This window comes from Mchenga conophoros, linkage group LG1 (genome assembly GCF_057382185.1).
Source record: "Mchenga conophoros isolate Kocher_MC1m ecotype Shallow Benthic linkage group LG1, M_conophoros_male_GT1.1, whole genome shotgun sequence".
NCBI lineage: Eukaryota > Metazoa > Chordata > Actinopteri > Cichliformes > Cichlidae > Mchenga > Mchenga conophoros.
The window spans coordinates 8,837,977-8,855,417 of record NC_140526.1 but is presented as its reverse complement, the minus strand read 5'-3'; the positions used below and the strand labels follow the sequence as shown (position 1 = coordinate 8,855,417).

The window sequence follows — 17,441 nt, the reverse complement described above, 5'->3', positions numbered from 1 at the left end:
TGCATTTTATTGCATATTTATTCCTCTAACACATCATTTTTCATTTTAAGGACAAGATTTTTTTTAAATTTCACAATCAGAACGTTATCAAACAAACAGTAGTATTTTGAGAAGTGACCCATTTATAAAGACTCTTCTTAGGACTTTCTTTTATGTCTTTAAGGTAATGTGTTTTTGTACTACGGGGCGTTGTAAACGTTTAAGCCAAGACTGAAATTCTACTTCACTGACTGCTAGTGCTCGTATTTCCTGAATACGTGAATGCAACAACATGCCACGTCAGCTGATGTCGCCACGTAAAACTCACGTGACTGCTCTCCCCACGTGACATTCGTCGGACACTTGGCAATATCATGGCTGCAGCAGCGCAGTAAGTTGTGATTGACTAATGAATATGTATTTATTATACGCCTAATAATTAATTGAGTGGTGTTAGCGTAACCTGCTTTGCTGCATGCATGTTTCACTTACGTATTCGCGATATATGTTGCCAGCTAAAAAACACCCTTTATTAACTGTCAAACTGCGCGATAAGTACCCGTTTTTTAGTGAAATATGGGACTTCTTAACTGTTGATACTTGCAGCTACGTTTTCGCTATTGTCTGTAATATTGTGACGCACTTTTGCTTTACTGCATGGATTTGTGTGTGTGTGTGTGTGTGTGTGTGTGTGTGTGTGTGTGTGTGTGTGTGTGTGTGTGTGTGTACCTAAACTGTTGGGTGCGCGTGTGTGTATTTTAAAATCAGTATCAATATTAGAAAATAATCCAAAAAGTTACTAAATATTTCAGGGTAAAACTACATAGAAAGGGAACATTATCTGAGCTCAAGGAGCCACATGATTAAACGGAAGACACAGAGACAGCCTAAAAGCCACAGGAGAACTGGGACAAGTGTACCTTGAAAAGTTGTGCACAAGTCTGCAACTTCAACTGCAACTATTTAGAATGTTAGATATAAAGTAACTATATATAGTAAATTAAACGTTGTCCTCAAGGGCTGTATAAGAAACGCTGTGAATTCCAGCAAAATAGAAAACCAACTTTTGCATTACTTTAGTTTTTTTAATGAATAAAAAAAAAAAACTAGCTAGCTACAAGGCTATAGGCTATAAATTGGTTAAAACGATTTTAATTCTTACATTTCAGTCTTCTTGTTCCGAGTTTGTACACCTTGTAGTATTATGCTGATCTCAGCAAAGGTCAATTTTCTTGCAATTGTGAAACAACCCAGACTGACTTATTAACCATTATAAAATGGCCTGTAAATGGCCTGTATTTATATAGCGCCTTACTAGTCCCTAAGGACCCCAAAGCGCTTTACATATCCAGTCATCCACCCATTCACACACACATTCACACACTGGTGATGGCAAGCTACATTGTAGCCACAGCCACCCTGGGGCGCACTGACAGAGGCGAGGCTGCCGGACACTGGCGCCACCGGGCCCTCTGACCACCACCAGTAGGCAACGGGTGAAGTGTCTTGCCCAAGGACACAACGACCGAGACTGTCCAAGCCGGGGCTCGAACCGGCAACCTTCCAATTACAAGGCGAACTCCCAACTCTTGAGCCACGATAGCCCCCATTATAAAACAATAAAATAATCTGCTGTGGTAATCATGAAAAAGTCTGCAGTCAGCACATATAAAGTTATCTCTGCTAGAGTGTCCCAGGCAATTTTCAGAGTGTGGAACAAGCAGATGAGACACCTCACAGTATTATGTAATCTAGCACATCAATAGAAATTTTAGGGTTTTCTAATCTTAAATTATTGATACAGTTGTACTATACAAGGTATTATTCCTATTTCTGAGCTTTTGTTGGGTGGAATAGTTGGCTTCCAGTTTCATAGATTTTATCTGCCTTGCTCAATAATAGAAGTGGCTCTATTTTGTTGCAGATACACACTTTAGCCAGTAAACTCAGTCAACCGGGAATGATACTGAAAGCCATCAGCCATTAAATTCTAGGAAGTTATAGATTAACCTTTGGTACAGATATGTTGGGTTTTTAATCTTATCAGCCAAGCTACAGCCAGAGACCAAGATTTATACCCAAGACCTATCACTTACAAGGCTGTCTATCTGTCTGTATCTTATGTCTTAACTCTTCCCGAAGGGAGCTCGGGCAAACGTTCACCTCTCTTTAAAAGTTTGATAGTACTGAGCAAATCCTGAGGATTACTCCCAAATAGAACTAAAAACACGGCAGGTCATCTACTCCTGCTATTTATTCTGGAATAAATCTTTTTTTATAGTGACTGTGATGTATTATTAGATAAAATCTTCATCACTCAACCACAATATTAAAGTTCCAACACCACAATCTGTAGGGCGCAAAGTCCATGTTTTGATGGTTCAGACCACTTTTGCTGACACAAGGAGGCCGGCACGGTATTAGGCAGGGTTTTGATGTTCTGTCTGAGCGCTGCTGGTTTGCCCTAACATTAATTGAGAATTGATCATTTATACTGCAATTATAGACAGATTTGGGACATATGACTCCACTGTGTACTACCACAGTGGTACAACATTAACTGTGTGAATCATGACAATAAATTTTTGCTATATACATATAAGGATATGAGAGAATAGCTGAATGATGCAAACAGTGTGGTAAGTTTAGTAATTGTGTTTGCAGTCTTGTGCTCGCTGATACAGGGCAGTTCTAATTTTGACTCCAACTATGCATCATTTTCTCCAGCCACTACTCCACCCTGAGCCACGTTGAGATATTTTGTCTTCCTGTCCTTTCAGACCTGTCTACTGGCTGGGCAATGACACCCTGAGGGTGTCTGCTGCCCTTTTTGCCGAGAACCGACGGCGACTGTGCCAGGGGCTGAAAGCCAAAGATGGTGTGGTGCCAAAGTCAGTAGTGGTGCTGCAGGGAGGAGAACAGACGCAGAGGTACTGCACGGACACAGACGTCCTCTTCAGACAGGTTGGTACATGTATTGGTAGTGTATTTATTCATTCGTTAAAGGAGCCCAGCCTATCAGTGAGTTTGCTCTTTATTTTAGAGCTGCAGAGATTCCTTGGTTAACTTGATTACAAAAAGTCCTTGAGGGAAATTCTTTGCTTCAATGCTTTGTTTAATCAGTGTAAGCATGAACGTTTCTCTCAAACAAAAAACAGAACTGCAACAGAAACCTATTTAGGAGTTTGCGTGTGAAGAAAAAGTATTACACCATTAAGCCCAAACGACCCCCAGTTTTCTCCACAAAAAGTAGGGGAGATGATGCTGTCGTAGTTTAATGTAGAGTCTACTCAGGTGTTAAGAGTTAAAGTGTGTTTTTAAGGTCTAAAACAGCAGGATTGCCATAAAAACGTTCTTCATCAGATCTTCATCAAACCACAAGCACAAATCTGAAGACTTTTTAGCTCCTTCCATCCACCAGCAGGTTTCGGCTTCTCTCTACTCCCAATGAGGTTTAGAATTAATTTCAAGAGCCTTCTGTTTGACTGCAAAGCCCATCATGGTATTTTCTCAGTATGGCTCTTATGCCTTGTTTAGTCACAACTGCACATGTTTAGCACCTATTAACATGTATTTTACTTATTACTTATCTATTCCATTATTTATTGTGATTTATTTTTCTTTTCACAGCACGTTGGCCAATGTGAGTTGTTTTTAAATCTGCTTGTTTTTTAAAAATTTGAGTTGAATTTTACACAGCAACAAATATACAACCAAGCTTTACAATAATTTTACATTAAAAGCATAAGTATGCATCTTAGTCTGACACTATTTTTTAGTCAGGCAGCTTGCTTAAGGCTGACTACAGCCATCCCACTTTCTATTGAAGTGACGCCTTAGAAAGTAAGGGGTGAGTTTAAAAGGGGGACATGGGGTGTACTACGCCATATTTATTTCAATAAATTATATTAATTAAAATGTAATAAAACTCTGAGCCACTGACCTGGTGCTGTTAGGCTGGTCACTGAATTATTATTATTATTATTAACATAAGTTAATAACTAGGGGTGCATATAAGTGGTCTGCAGGTGCGCATAGGCTATCAAAATAAAAGACGAGCAACAGATAAGAAGTTGGAATGCGCGTTTGCGTACATAAGATTTTCTGGAGGAGGTTAGACATTTGTTTAGGACTCTTAAATATGTTGAAGAAGCTCCTTTAAGCAATTACTTTGGTGTTCCTCCACCTCCAAAGAAATGTCAGAAGGAGTCCGAACCGCAAAAGAAGCGCGTATTCTCGGAAAAGTGGTTGCAGGAGGTGAGCTGGCTTCAAACAAATGGCAAACGACATATTCTGCACCACATCTCTGTGCATCATCATTATTCTTTTGCTTTTGAATCTTTATTATTTCTTATTAATAAAAACAGAAGTATTCTTATCAGATTACTCAATTAATCTAAACTTAATTTCTAAAATAATCAATAGCTGTAGTTCATTTTGTCTGAACAATCAGTGTATTCAATTTGAGTGCACAAACACCTGACCTGGACAAAGTCAGGTTTCAACATTTCTTGTTTGCATATTCTCCACACCCTGCCACAAATATCTTGGACAACCTGTACACTGCATAGAAAAAACTTAGCTGCATTTTTTTTCTTGAATATAATTCTTCTACAACACAAACTCAAGACTGTTATTTGCTTGAACAGAAATCAGTCAGAATATTGAAGGTTTACTTTTGATGTCACTTGACCTAACTGGCTGGACAAAGGAAAGCTCTTATATGTCCCATGAAATAATCTGAACAATGCTATTTCATTAATCCTGTTACTGATTCTTGGATTGTACAGGAGTCTTTCTTCCACTGGGCTTTTGGAGTGACTGAGGCTGACTGCTACGGAGCCATTGATGTGGACTCTGGGAAATCCATTCTTTTTGTTCCTAAACTGCCCGAGAGCTATGCTACTTGGATGGGAGAGTGAGTCACACTAATCCTCAAAGAGCAGTGTACAAGGCCAACATCAGCATCCGCTAGTCCATAGCAGTGAGCTATACCTTCAAGGAAGGGCTGACAGTTATGTTATCAGTTTTAAACCTTGTGTATTTAATTGTGTATTATATTTATTGTCAAATGCAATATAATATATAATCATTTTATAAATACATAGACCTCCTCAGTCTTAGTGATTTGGACTATAGCAGTGCTGCCCTATAATATCAAGATCACTCACTCACTACAGAATAAATTGTTCAGTTAAACTAGATTTATTTATTTATCCATAGTATTGTTTGGTTGTGTATAAGACGATCATTGAAAACTCTGGACACCATAACCGATACTGACCATCTCACATGGTCATGCTCACTTCCCTAATCTAGAAACCTAAAAGCATCTTTTGTCATATGACTCTTTAAGAAAAAAAATTCACTCAAAAGTAACGTGATCAGCAATTAATGTTCTAGGTTCTGCTCAGTTTCTTTCCTCTCTGAACTCTGTCCTCAATACTGCACTTCTGCTAGTGTGTTGTAACATAGCCCATCAGTAATGTTTTAAGAGACAAGCCTTTGAAAATTCATCTGATTTTATGTGTATGGTTTGTCTAGTGCACTTGTTCATCAGTTTTATGTTTTTCGTTTATTGACAGGATCTTTCCCAAAGAGCACTTCAAGGAGAAGTATGCTGTTGATGAGGTGCACCACACCTGTGACGTAAGTCTGTCAGTGTTGGTCTTTACAGCCCAGCCTCTCTGGTGTGATCTGTTTTTCTGTATGGTAGCTGATCTTTAATGTTAATTGATAAAGCCATGACCAGGATCAAAGGACATTAGTGCCGTTTTCCTCGCATACGTTGCAGCTCTGAGCTTTTATAGTCATTACCCAGCAAAGGTGCAGTTGGCTCACTCATGAAACTAGAAACGGTTACAAGTGAGAAAAGTCAAAGAATCTTGAATTCAAATTTATTGAAGAATTCTGTGAGACCAAAGGCAGCGATACACGTGTAACTTCCCAGGGGAAGAAAAAACTGAAACCTTATGCTGGGGCAATAGCACTAAACCCTTTAAGAACATTTGATCAGATTTTACTGGTGATTTTATACATACCCTGACAACTATTAGAATTAAAGTTAATTTACATAATGCTTCAAAATTACTGGCCACATAAGTGCCTAGAGCCATTTCAAGATGAATAGCGAGCCTTGCTTTTAGAAGGACTTTGATTAAACAGTCTAACCTTTCAGCTCCCTGGTACAAAGTCAGTGTGACATATAATTATACTGATGTGTGAAAAGCGCAGGTAATAGACAGGTGTATTCACAAGTAGCAGGTGGCCTTTATGCATCCTGCCTCCTGCATGCTACCCAGGCACCATCTGAGCCTAAATTAAACAGTATTTTCAGTAGTGAGAATACTGCTGATGTAAGCCATCTCTTGCTCTGTGCTACAAGTAAGAAAGGGTAACTTGTGAAATTGTGCTATGTGTTTTAAAACAGATATTTTTTTTTTTTTAAAGAAGAATCGTCACTATGCTAGTTGCACATCTTGGCTAAACCCCTATTGACAACCTTCTACAAGATATGTGCCAAATACATTTTTAGTGCAGGTCTTATTTGATTTATAGTTAGTTATTGAAATTATAATAGAATATTTATGGAAAGGTTTGAAATGATTTCTGAGACATGTTTGTATTTGCATATAATAGGACGATAGAACTAAAGTTATTTGTGTGAGACGGTGTAAAATCTCAGAGGATAGTCCTTAACCTTGTTGAGAAAATGTGGACAGTGCTTTTGGCTCCCCCAAAGCACATGGAGCATTACACTGATAATCCATTTGGTACAACAGTTCATTAGAATGCATAACTGAGAAAGAGCCAAACCACCCATACTCTTAGGGGGGCTTCATTTTGAATTTTATTATTTAAATTTGTAACCTGCACTTCTGTTTGCTTCATTTAACAGCCCAGTGTGAGGAATGCACTTAAGTTAAGGCTCTTTGTAATTGCATGTTTTGAGAGAGTAGAAAAATGGTTATGTTTATCAGTGTTGACAGCAGATTCCCAGGGGAGCTGTACTGGTGGATTGACAGCACCAGAGCTATTCTGGAGGTGTTCATGTTAACAAATCATAAAATATATGCAGAGTACAATATAAGAGTGTTCACTAGCCAGAAAATGCTAAGAGGTTGGCATTTAAACGATCACATAATTATACAGTAATTTCCATGTTTACATTTTGTCCAAGTGATGATTCATACTTCAGATGATATTTCAGGTATTTTAACATCTCTGCACCTGCTTGAGGCGTTAGATATCCTAATTAGTCACAGGTTAAGATGCAAGTCATCTGCCAAGTTTTCCATGAATCAACACCAGCTTAACACAGTAGGTAAAATTAGAAAAAAATAATAAACTGCACGACTACCTACAAATACCCAAGGCTGACATCTAGAAAGACAAAAAAGCAGTTGGTGGTGTTCAGCATTCAGATGGCAATGCTGCCTACAGAAGAACCAAAAAGAGAACAATATTTCTTTCTTATCCAAATCAGGTCATGAATATTTTAGGCAGCACTCAGACATGGGAGGTATTGATGCACACACACACTTTTCATTGCACTACCCTACTTTAAATGCACACAAATCACCTTTAAATTGTTGAATTTGTGTTTTAATAGTATCTGGCATTTTTATGATTCTGTTGTGTTCTGTTTCAATATTTTTTAACTTTTAAATAATAGATGCATTTCTAACCATGAGCAGATCCTCTATGCATCATCACTATATACAGGGTAAATGTTTTCATGTTTTAAATTTACAGTTGAGAATGAGAATGATTTCCTCACATTGCCATTAAAACTGTTCAGACAATATTCATGTGAGTGTCCTTTCAAACTATGTCTTATTCCAGTTTCTAAAATTTGAGCTGTTAGAATCTAGATTGTAGGTTTTGAAGATAAAGCGTGTTTTAAGACAATGGAGTGAATAATTTAGGAATTTTAGTTTTATTAAGGATATTATTATTATTTGGCAGAAACTTTTCTGACAGGTAGATATGTTGTATTGCCTGCCCAGTAAGTGGTGCAGAGGATGGTCAGGATTATCTGTGATGGATAGCAGATTGTGTGACCAGTTTTCCAGCCAGTCATAGAGCCAGACTTCCTAATTAGTTTATTGAGTTTATTGGTGTCTCCGGCTCTGATGCTGCTCCTCTAGCACTGTAGAGCATTTTGGTGCACACATCATTTGAGCTGCCTTAGGAACTCTGATCCATAGAGTTCACTTGGGGAGAAGAAGGGGAGCGAGGGTGAGTGGAGACCAGAGTTTGTGTGGAGGAGACAGCAAAGGGCTGTGAACCAAACCTGTTGAAGACATCGTTTAGCTCATTTGCTCTCTCCAGGCTGCCCACTGGTTGTCTGTCTGTCACTTTAAACCCAGTGATTGTCTTTATTTTACTCCCGTAGGAGTCTTTGTGTTTCCTCAGCTTCACCCTTAGGTCGTGCTACATGCTTCTCAGTTCTTCCCTGTCCCCAGACCTGAAGGCTTTTTTTCTTTTTATTAAGCAGCTCTTTCAGGTCAGTGATCCAAGGCTTTATTGTTCTTACGTCCTGCTGGAGAAGCCACAGAGGCAGGATGGTTCCTGCCAAAGTCACCTTTATTCTGCCAGCTGAAAGCAAAGGAAAACTTGTGCTTGTTATTTCTGCCATGCTATGATATGTCTAATTAGTTTTTGTCTGCATTCCTGTAGATAGCCAATGTCCTGTCCAACCTAAAACCAGCAGTTCTCCTCACACTGGTATGTCTCACTCATTCTTGCCCAATTACAGCTAATGCTAAGCTTCTGTTAAGTAGTATTGAATATTGCTGGTATGGGAGTATTTTGCTGAATCATCCTCACCCTAATCACCCCTCTGTACCCTGCTTTATGTTGGCTCCCACCTCAGTTGTATGAAAAATAAAAGAATTGTTTAATTAAGCTCTTATATAGTAGCACCAAATCTGTTTTTGAAAAAGGTTACCTTTTAAAAATGGATGAACTCCTAGATACCAGAAAATATTTACTAAGCTGTATAAACATTTATATTCACACGGTGGTGATGTGATCACTTGTTTGCCTGTTTTATATTTTTTCTGCAGCGAGGACAGAATACAGATAGTGGGAGCACTTGCCGTGAGGCCTCCTTTGATGGAATTAGTCGGTATGTTTAATTGGCTTCAATTTGCATTAACATAATTATACTTTGTTTGTGGATGGGTTTTTTCTGTTTTTCACTAAGAATGCAGAAAACTCTTACATATACTTATTGTTGCTGATTAACCTAATTTCAAATATAATTCAATTAAACAAATTTTCTTGTTATTCATTGATTAATAATAGCATTGTCCTTGGCACTGGTCTTTGTTCTTTTAACTGCATATATTTGCTATTTTTATCATCCTACTCTAACCCCAGATACTTTTAAAAAAGGCTCAAGTACTTGTTTCAAAAGAAATGTAACCATTTGCTTCATATTCATTTAATTTCTTTTCTTTTGCTTTTCTTTCTTGGATTAGCTTCCAAGTGAACAACACTCTTTTACACCCTGTCATTGTGGACTGGTAAGTAATTAAAATTTGTCACTGAAAAAGTCCACTTGAGAAAAAGCACTTTTTGCCTAAGAGTTTGTTCAGTCAGATTCTCGCAAATCTTGGCAATTACAGCTGCCCAGTGAGGTAATTGTGTGTCTGCTATCAGAAATGGGGGTTTTTCTTGTGGTTGTTTCTTTTTCTTTCTTTTTTTCCCCTCTCAATTGAGAAGTGAGATTGTGTGGATGTAATGGACTTCGTGCTTGCCTGGTTGTCCTTGGCATTAGAGCTTGCACCCTCCAGATGAATTGACATTTTCTAAAATGAGGAGGAATGCTTTTCAGGCACACCTCATGGGAAGCAGGGCTTGATTGAACCCTCTGCACACTCGTCTCACTACAGCTCTTTTTTTCCCCTTTTAATTACTGTTACTGTTTGTTACAAGTGCATTGGATTATTTATGTGGATTATTTGTATAGAAATCTTTATTTCATTTCATTACTAAGCCATCTTAGGTACACACAAAACATGAGAACAGCATGGTATAAATTAGCAAGCAAAGTTTTAATTCAAGTGAAAGACTCACATTATAGACATAAATATTATAGGTAGCTCTGCAACAGTAGCTTATAAAGCATCAACTGTAATAACAAAAAATGACAGATCTCATTTATATACAACTTACCTTAAAATTACCTAAAAGCTTCTCGACACGTGATTCTTACACTTGTTGCTATGTTAGCAATGTATATTAGAAATGACTATTTCAGCCACTAGAGTACAGATGTTGCACTAAATATGGGTACTTTTTCAAACTTTCTGTCCTTGCTCATCTTAATAATGACATTAATGAATGGAATCAGTCCAGTTTTGAGTTTGCATACTACAAGAATCGTCCACGAAATAGCTGCCATGAAAATCCCCCTGGGCAAATTGATAGCATTGCTACTACCGCTCTTACTGGTGGTACCAAACTAGTTAAAATTGATTGTCTCTACAAGTTTTGAGATTGCAGCTAATTTCTATTTACCTCAAATAAAAATAAGGACGTTTGCTTATTTGGAAAATAAAGTACAGGTTAAAGAAAAATACACCAGTTTTCTTTTAGTCTGAGGCCTATATTCTGTGTACTATATGGCTGTAGATCCACTGTAATGTGTAATGTGATTTTCTTAGTCTGAGAGACAGCTGGTTACTCCTTCTCTGTTTGCAGCCGTGTCGTTAAGACTGATATGGAGCTGGAGGTCTTGCGCTACACCAACAGAGTTTCCAGTGAAGCCCACAAAATGGTAAGTTAGCTCTCAGTTAAACAGGCGATTTTTAAAAACTGAAAGTAGTATATTTATGGAACGAAAGGAAAAGGAAGGAAAAAAAATCAGAGCATGGAATTAAACACGCAAACTATCAAAAAGCTTATTACATTTTAAAACTCCCCCAAAGGTGTAAAGATCTCAGGATCCTCTAAGACATTAAACTGTTTAAACACTATCGATTTTAACTTCCTCCAGTAGCTTGGAGGCGAGCAGTTAACTGTGGTAGCATTTGACCAATAAGCTGTAACATTAAAGCAATACTTTACATCTGCACAGGATTTGACTCTATCAACATAAATAACCTTCAGGGGCTGAGCAGCAGTTAACCTCACAATTTTATCTGTCCTTTAAAGTCACTCACAATAAGTGTTGCGTGTTTGCTGTTTAAAAAAGAGAAGCTCCCTAATAAGCATCTCTCATACTTATAAAAACCTTATGCCTTTATGTAGTACTTCACTGCAGCTCTACAAAATACAGTATTTTGCACATAAACTGTGTAAAGAACATTTATTAAATGTGTTATAAAGAAGAAGAGCAGCATTAGAAATTAGCACATTTGGTTATACATTGAGCTAAAAGTAAACTAATTAATTATGATGCACTTCCAGTTGATTCTTTATCCATATAATCTTTAAATATAACAACTTTAAGCACACTAACATGCTCTAGCAGCTCCAAATGCTTAACTAGAATAAGCAATATGAGCACCTAATTACTTAGCATATCCCTTCGTAGTGCACATTACAAAGTGATTTTCAGCCTCCATTACTCATGCTGTGTTTACACACTGGTTGTTTACACCAGCAGAAATGTTTAACCACTTTATCAAAAATAGTTAAACTGATGCTCAGTTAAAATGTTTATTTCACCACAAAGCTTGGCTAGAATCCAGTAATGTCCCTGCAGTTAGCTACTGCAATGAAAAGATCCATCTGTTTCTTTATTTCCCCTGCCATGTGTATCACACACAGTCAGCTTTTTCTGTGTTTAAATTCACGGTTTATTGTGGGAAGATAAAACCATGGCACGAGATCATGGACATTTGTTTCATAGTTTGATAGAACTGGAACCAACACACCTCCAGCAGAGATTCAAAATATTTCTGCCACAGTGCAGTCAGGTACAAAAAAAATACATTAATAAGTTTAAAAAAAGCTTAACTTGCACTCTGTGGACATTGAAGATCATTTTAAAGGAGGATGGAATTTGAATTTAATTTAAAAAGGATTTAGAAAATAGATTTCAAACTTGCTAATCTCATATATTGTTTTTCTTTTTTGCATAGATCATGAAGCATGTGAAACCCGGAAAGAAAGAATATGAAATGGAGAGGTCGAGTTTTTTTTTTTTTATTATTATGAAGACGTAAAAACTTGTGTTTGGTGACAAGACATGGAAGCACACTGCATTCCTTAGACTTTACTTATGTTTGCTTACTTGCATGACAATGAATTTTTGAGCAAGTGGACTTAGTCCACACTAATTTGGGTAGATGTTATGCTGATGCATTTACTATGTTTGACGATATGTAATTGGTTTGTTATATATTATAATTGGATTAGTTAAACCTTTGATGTGTAAAATTAGCAGCAGGTGATGATGAATGAATAAATCAGTTTAGATTACACCCTGGTGACACAGATGGAACAAACAGAAATGTCACACCTCTTTGCTTGCTTAGAATTATTAGCTCCAGTGTAGTAGGAAATCTGAAGGCCTTGTTAATAATGATGTGTAACGTAATGACTGGTTACTCGGTAACTGGAAAGTGTGCATATTGCTTCACTGCATGCTTCTGGTATACAAACATAGTATAGGATTAAAATTCAGATTCAGTGCTTGGTTGTAGTTTTGAGGTACTCAAAATATGGGTGCTTAACACAAGAAATATGTAATAGTATAAATATTTCAGTTTACTTTCTTCATGTCTGAGTATTCACTACCCTTGGTGTCTTAGTAGCTTTCCATCATGCTCATTTGTGCTGGCCATTTAAGAGGAATAGTTTAACATCCTACACAGGTCTGCAATGCTGTCGAGAGTCATAAAGCTGTTTGATGTGTTTGGCCATGTGATGATTAAAGAATGAGTGCTGAATGAATTCTTAAAAAGCATAGAGTCAGGAAAAGGGCAGAGGAAGCCTGTCAGGTAATTAGATTTTTTTTTTCCTTCTATCTTTGCAGTCTTTTCCAGCACTACTGCTATACTAAAGGAGGAATGCGCCACACCTCTTACACCTGTATTTGTGGAACGTGAGCATTGACAATTCATTACCTGTTTTATTTCTGGTATTAGAAATCAAATTGAGTCTGTTCTTCCTGGTGCCAAAAATGAATGAAAGAAAACCATTGCTGTAGTGCTTTTTTCCTTTAGAGTTTAATACCGGCAATCGTAGCATACTGATCATACAATCGAGCAGTTGACCCTGACACCATAGCCCTAGGCATTAGAGCACCAAATACTCTGTTCCTCTATTAAGTTGAGCGCTCCTAGGGGGAAAGAAAATACTTCAATTTTCGACAAAATTGCGATACATTGGAGGAAACTATGCTCCTGCAGTACCTTCAAGGGTATATGACACAGTTGAGCAGGCTCCATGCATCTCTTCTGTATCCCTGGTGATTTGTTGGCCAGAATAAACTATGCTCATTAAAAAAAACTGTATTAACATCCCCCCTTTAGCTGTGAGCGAGCAGCATCATTATGGATGAAAGATTTTGAAATGCTGTTAATCATGTTCTGGCCTTTTGGGTTAAAGGCCATGCATCATGAACATTGTAAAGATTAGTGGCCTGTAGATGAAAGCGTTTTTCCTGTTAAAACTAGGGGTTTAAAACAAGAGACTGGAATCCATTTGATGCTTTAAAGTATTCTCTGCTTTGAAGAATAATGTTATTTATGTTTTGTGACTGGTGCATTGTTTATTCCCACCAGTGGCAATAATTCCTCTGTTCTCCATTATGGTCATGCTGGCGCTCCTAATGACAAGACAATCGCAGATGGAGATATGTGGTGAGTACTGATGGGTTGTGGTTTTTTTTTTTTTTGTTTGTTTGTTTTTTTAATGAGTGGGGGGGACTACAACCACCTCATTCTTCTGGATCTTAATTCAGAATGTAAGTAAGTAAAATTTTATTTATATAGCACATTTCTAGATAAAAGATCACAAAGTGCTTTACAAGGTATAAATGTGTACAGATTCTCCTAAATGAGCCATTTCCCAGCATGCAGTTTTTGTCAAATACCATCGCAAATGCCATCAAGGTTACTGTTCTTGTGACCTTTAGTGACTTTGCCATCTCTGTGCATCTCTTTTTATCGAAAAGCATGTGGGACACAAACATAAAACATGTTGGAAATAAATTCTTTAATAATTCTCTAATCATTTTTATTTGTTTTGTCTCCTGCAGTCTCTTTGATATGGGTGGAGAGTACTATTGCTACTCCTCGGACATCACCTGCTCCTTCCCAGCTAATGGCAAGTTCACTCCAGACCAAAGGGCCATCTACGAAGCCGTCCTGAAAGCCTCACGTGCGGTGATGGCTGCCCTCAGACCAGGTTATATTATTTTACCGAACTAAAATTAAAGTGAGCAAATGTCAAGAAAACTGAATCTGCTGTTCTTATTGAAACATAGCAGCATAGGGGTTAAAAACTAATTAATATGTTACAGATATAGAAATCTGTTTTTCTTAAGCACAAATCATAACTGATCACCATGAGGATACTTGTCTGTAAAGTCTTTTAACTGGTTACACGTGTAGTGTTTTAGGTAGTTACAAAAGTATTCTTTAGTATTCATTACAATTGGAGCTTTGAAAATAATATCCTTGTGAATTACAGTCCCTAAAAAATTAATAATCTTTTAAAATAACACGCATAGTTAAATTTTTAACTGCTTTGTTGTTCATTGACAAAAATGCTTGTTTTAAAGGTGTGAAGTGGACCGACATGCACCGTGTGGCTGACAGGGTTCACCTGGAAGAACTTGTAAAGATTGGCATCCTAATTGGCAGCGTGGAGGACATGATGAAGGTCCACCTGGGCTCTGTATTCATGCCCCATGGCCTTGGACATTTGCTGGGTATTGATGTGCACGATGTAGGAGGTTACCCTGAGGTGAGAACAGAACTCTTGTGTTCTGCAATTTCACACAACACAACAACTAGTCAGCAGTTATTTCTGTGACAGTAATAGTCTGAAGACAGTAGAGGACGAAAATATTTCTGTTACTGGAATATTGATGTGTCCTCAGTAATAAAGAGACCATTGGTGCAGAAGTGAGAGAGGAACTAAATTAGGCCAGGCTGCAAGGAACAAGTTCAGGATGAGGACAGGAGCGAGGGGAAGATGAAATGTCATCTGAACTTTGAGCACAGATAGTTTCACGCTGTGGTGGAGGAATTTGTAGTGATATTCAGTTTTGACATGTAAATAGAGAAGTTGGTTAACCCTCAGCATTTCCAGTAGAACTACTGAATGTTCCCCTGCTGACAGCAACAGTATGAGAATTAAACTTTGAGGGGGTGGGAATCACTGAATGCAGTGCTCAGTGTGTGGATACATGACAATGCTGTTAACTGACTTTGGTAAGTGTGACAGGAAAATATAAAAATGATGAATTAATAAACTTCCATGTTATATGGGTCTTATCTGTCTCTTCTTCTTGTTTGAGTAAAAAGCATTTTGATGATTTTTACATAAAGTCTTGCATGAAAAACCCTGGAATATTTTGACTTTGATGAGCAAACTGACAAAAAATATAATAGCATTTATTTATGGTATCAGATACAGTAGTTGGATAAACCTCAATTTAGTCAGTTTTGCACATATTTTAAAAGTACATTTATTTAAATAATTAAATAATACTACTGTCAACTGCTGTATAGGGTATCGAGCGAATTGACGAGCCTGGATTGAAGAGTCTTAGGATGGGCCGCCTGGTGCAGGAACGGATGGTTCTTACCGTGGAGCCTGGCATATACTTCATCAACCACCTGCTGAACCAGGCCCTGGCTAACCCTGCCCAGAGCTGCTTCATCAACAACCAAGTGCTGGCTCGCTTCCGTGGCTTCGGAGGGGTTAGTATGCTTGCACAGTTCTTTTTGTTGTTTATGTTAGACCAGGGTGGTAACAGAACAAAGGGCCAACTGATACTGAAATTAATTCAGCTTCTGCTTGGTTTACAGTCTGACAGGATTGGTATTCTTTCATGATTTGCTAAAGGCCAAATGTACAACTTTGAAGAAAAAAGCTATAAAGATTGAATAATGTCACTTTAAGCATGAAAATGTCAGCCAGTTTAAAATTTAAGGTGCTGCTATCTCTAAAATTGTGTCTGTAGAGTGTGCTTTTTCTTGTCCCACCATCTTTGACTTTTTATATGTAAATTAAACACTGCAAGATCTATTGAATGTTATGGTATTTTAGGTATTGTGTCATATTTTTGATCAGTTCAAAGTCACAATAGAACCTAGATTGTCATACAAGTATTTATAAAGTCTATTAACTGAAAAGTAATATCACAAATATGTTTAGGCTAATTAATGTTAGAGTAACAGATTTTCTGTCACGGCCATTTAATGACAAATCCTGAGAAATCAGCAAAATAAATGTGAGGATGTATTCCTCCAAAGAAAGTAGTATAGTAGCTCAGATCAACCTAAAATACATTTCAAATTGATAGTTTGAGTCTTAAACTAGGGTATTCCTACAAAATAATCAGCAAATGAAAATGTATATTTAAAAAACTTTCAGTAACTGGTCCAGCTCATTTCAAATCTTTGAATGCCTCCTGCTTTTGACTATTTTCATGTGTCACTAACCACTTTGTTCCTTCTTTCTGTAGGTTCGCATTGAAGATGACATCGCGGTCACAGCAGACGGCATAGAGCTGATGACTTGTGTACCTCGTACAGTTGAGGAGATTGAAGCTTTTATGGCTGACTCCACAAAACCTTTCAGTCCAGTTGTTTGAAGAAACTAAATTAACTTTCATTGAAGTTTTCTATATGATTACTGAGGAATATCAACATTAATCAGTAAAGCTCAACTTGTTTCTTGACTCTCATATCTTAATCATGAAACAGATACGCAATCGAGATCAGCAGCATCACATAAAGCTTTTGTAAAGTTTAAAGTTCTGATGTACATTAGCCACTGTCAGTTTTACTTGACAAACTTTACAATAATACAGTATTACATTAAAATCTTTGTGCCTCCAAGGAAAATACATTTCTGATTTTAAAAAAATATTCTTATATGTTCCTCTTTCTAAACATTGCATTGAAATTGCCGTAAATAAATCTTTTAATTTCCAGCTGTGTAAAAGACTTGTTCATTTATTGGTCAGTTAAAAAAACATTTGTAAATATACAAATTGTTACACTTGACAAAGAAATAGTGCAAAAAAGACTAATTAGTGTAAATTGAATGATGAGTACTTCAGTTACTCACCATTCGTAAAGTATTACTGCAAGTAGGACTGCACTGATTTATTTGCAAATAAGACGGCATTTCGAAATAGCACAGCAATAAACATTGTTTGTTTCATTAGTGCTGTATTGATGTAGCTGTGATGCAGTTCCTTGTAAAAATACATTTGTGCTCATAAATGGTGTGGTCTGTAAAACAGGTATTGTGAAATACAT

The 17,441-nt window shown here is 37.3% G+C and overlaps 1 protein-coding gene across 1 annotated transcript; it reads left to right on the top strand.

Annotated features, from left to right (window-relative positions):
- The first annotated feature begins 240 nt into the window (after positions 1-240).
- LOC146582881 (xaa-Pro dipeptidase-like) lies at positions 241-17,121 on the top strand. The gene is made up of 15 exons (XM_085248322.1): positions 241-370; positions 2,760-2,943; positions 4,770-4,897; positions 5,565-5,628; positions 8,662-8,709; positions 9,051-9,112; positions 9,468-9,512; positions 10,693-10,768; positions 12,078-12,124; positions 12,974-13,042; positions 13,725-13,802; positions 14,201-14,349; positions 14,726-14,910; positions 15,681-15,872; positions 16,640-17,121. Exons 1-15 carry the CDS (start codon positions 354-356, stop codon positions 16,766-16,768), a joined length of 1,473 nt encoding a protein of 490 aa, XP_085104448.1. The 5' UTR covers positions 241-353; the 3' UTR covers positions 16,769-17,121.
- Positions 17,122-17,441: the final 320 nt, after the last annotated feature.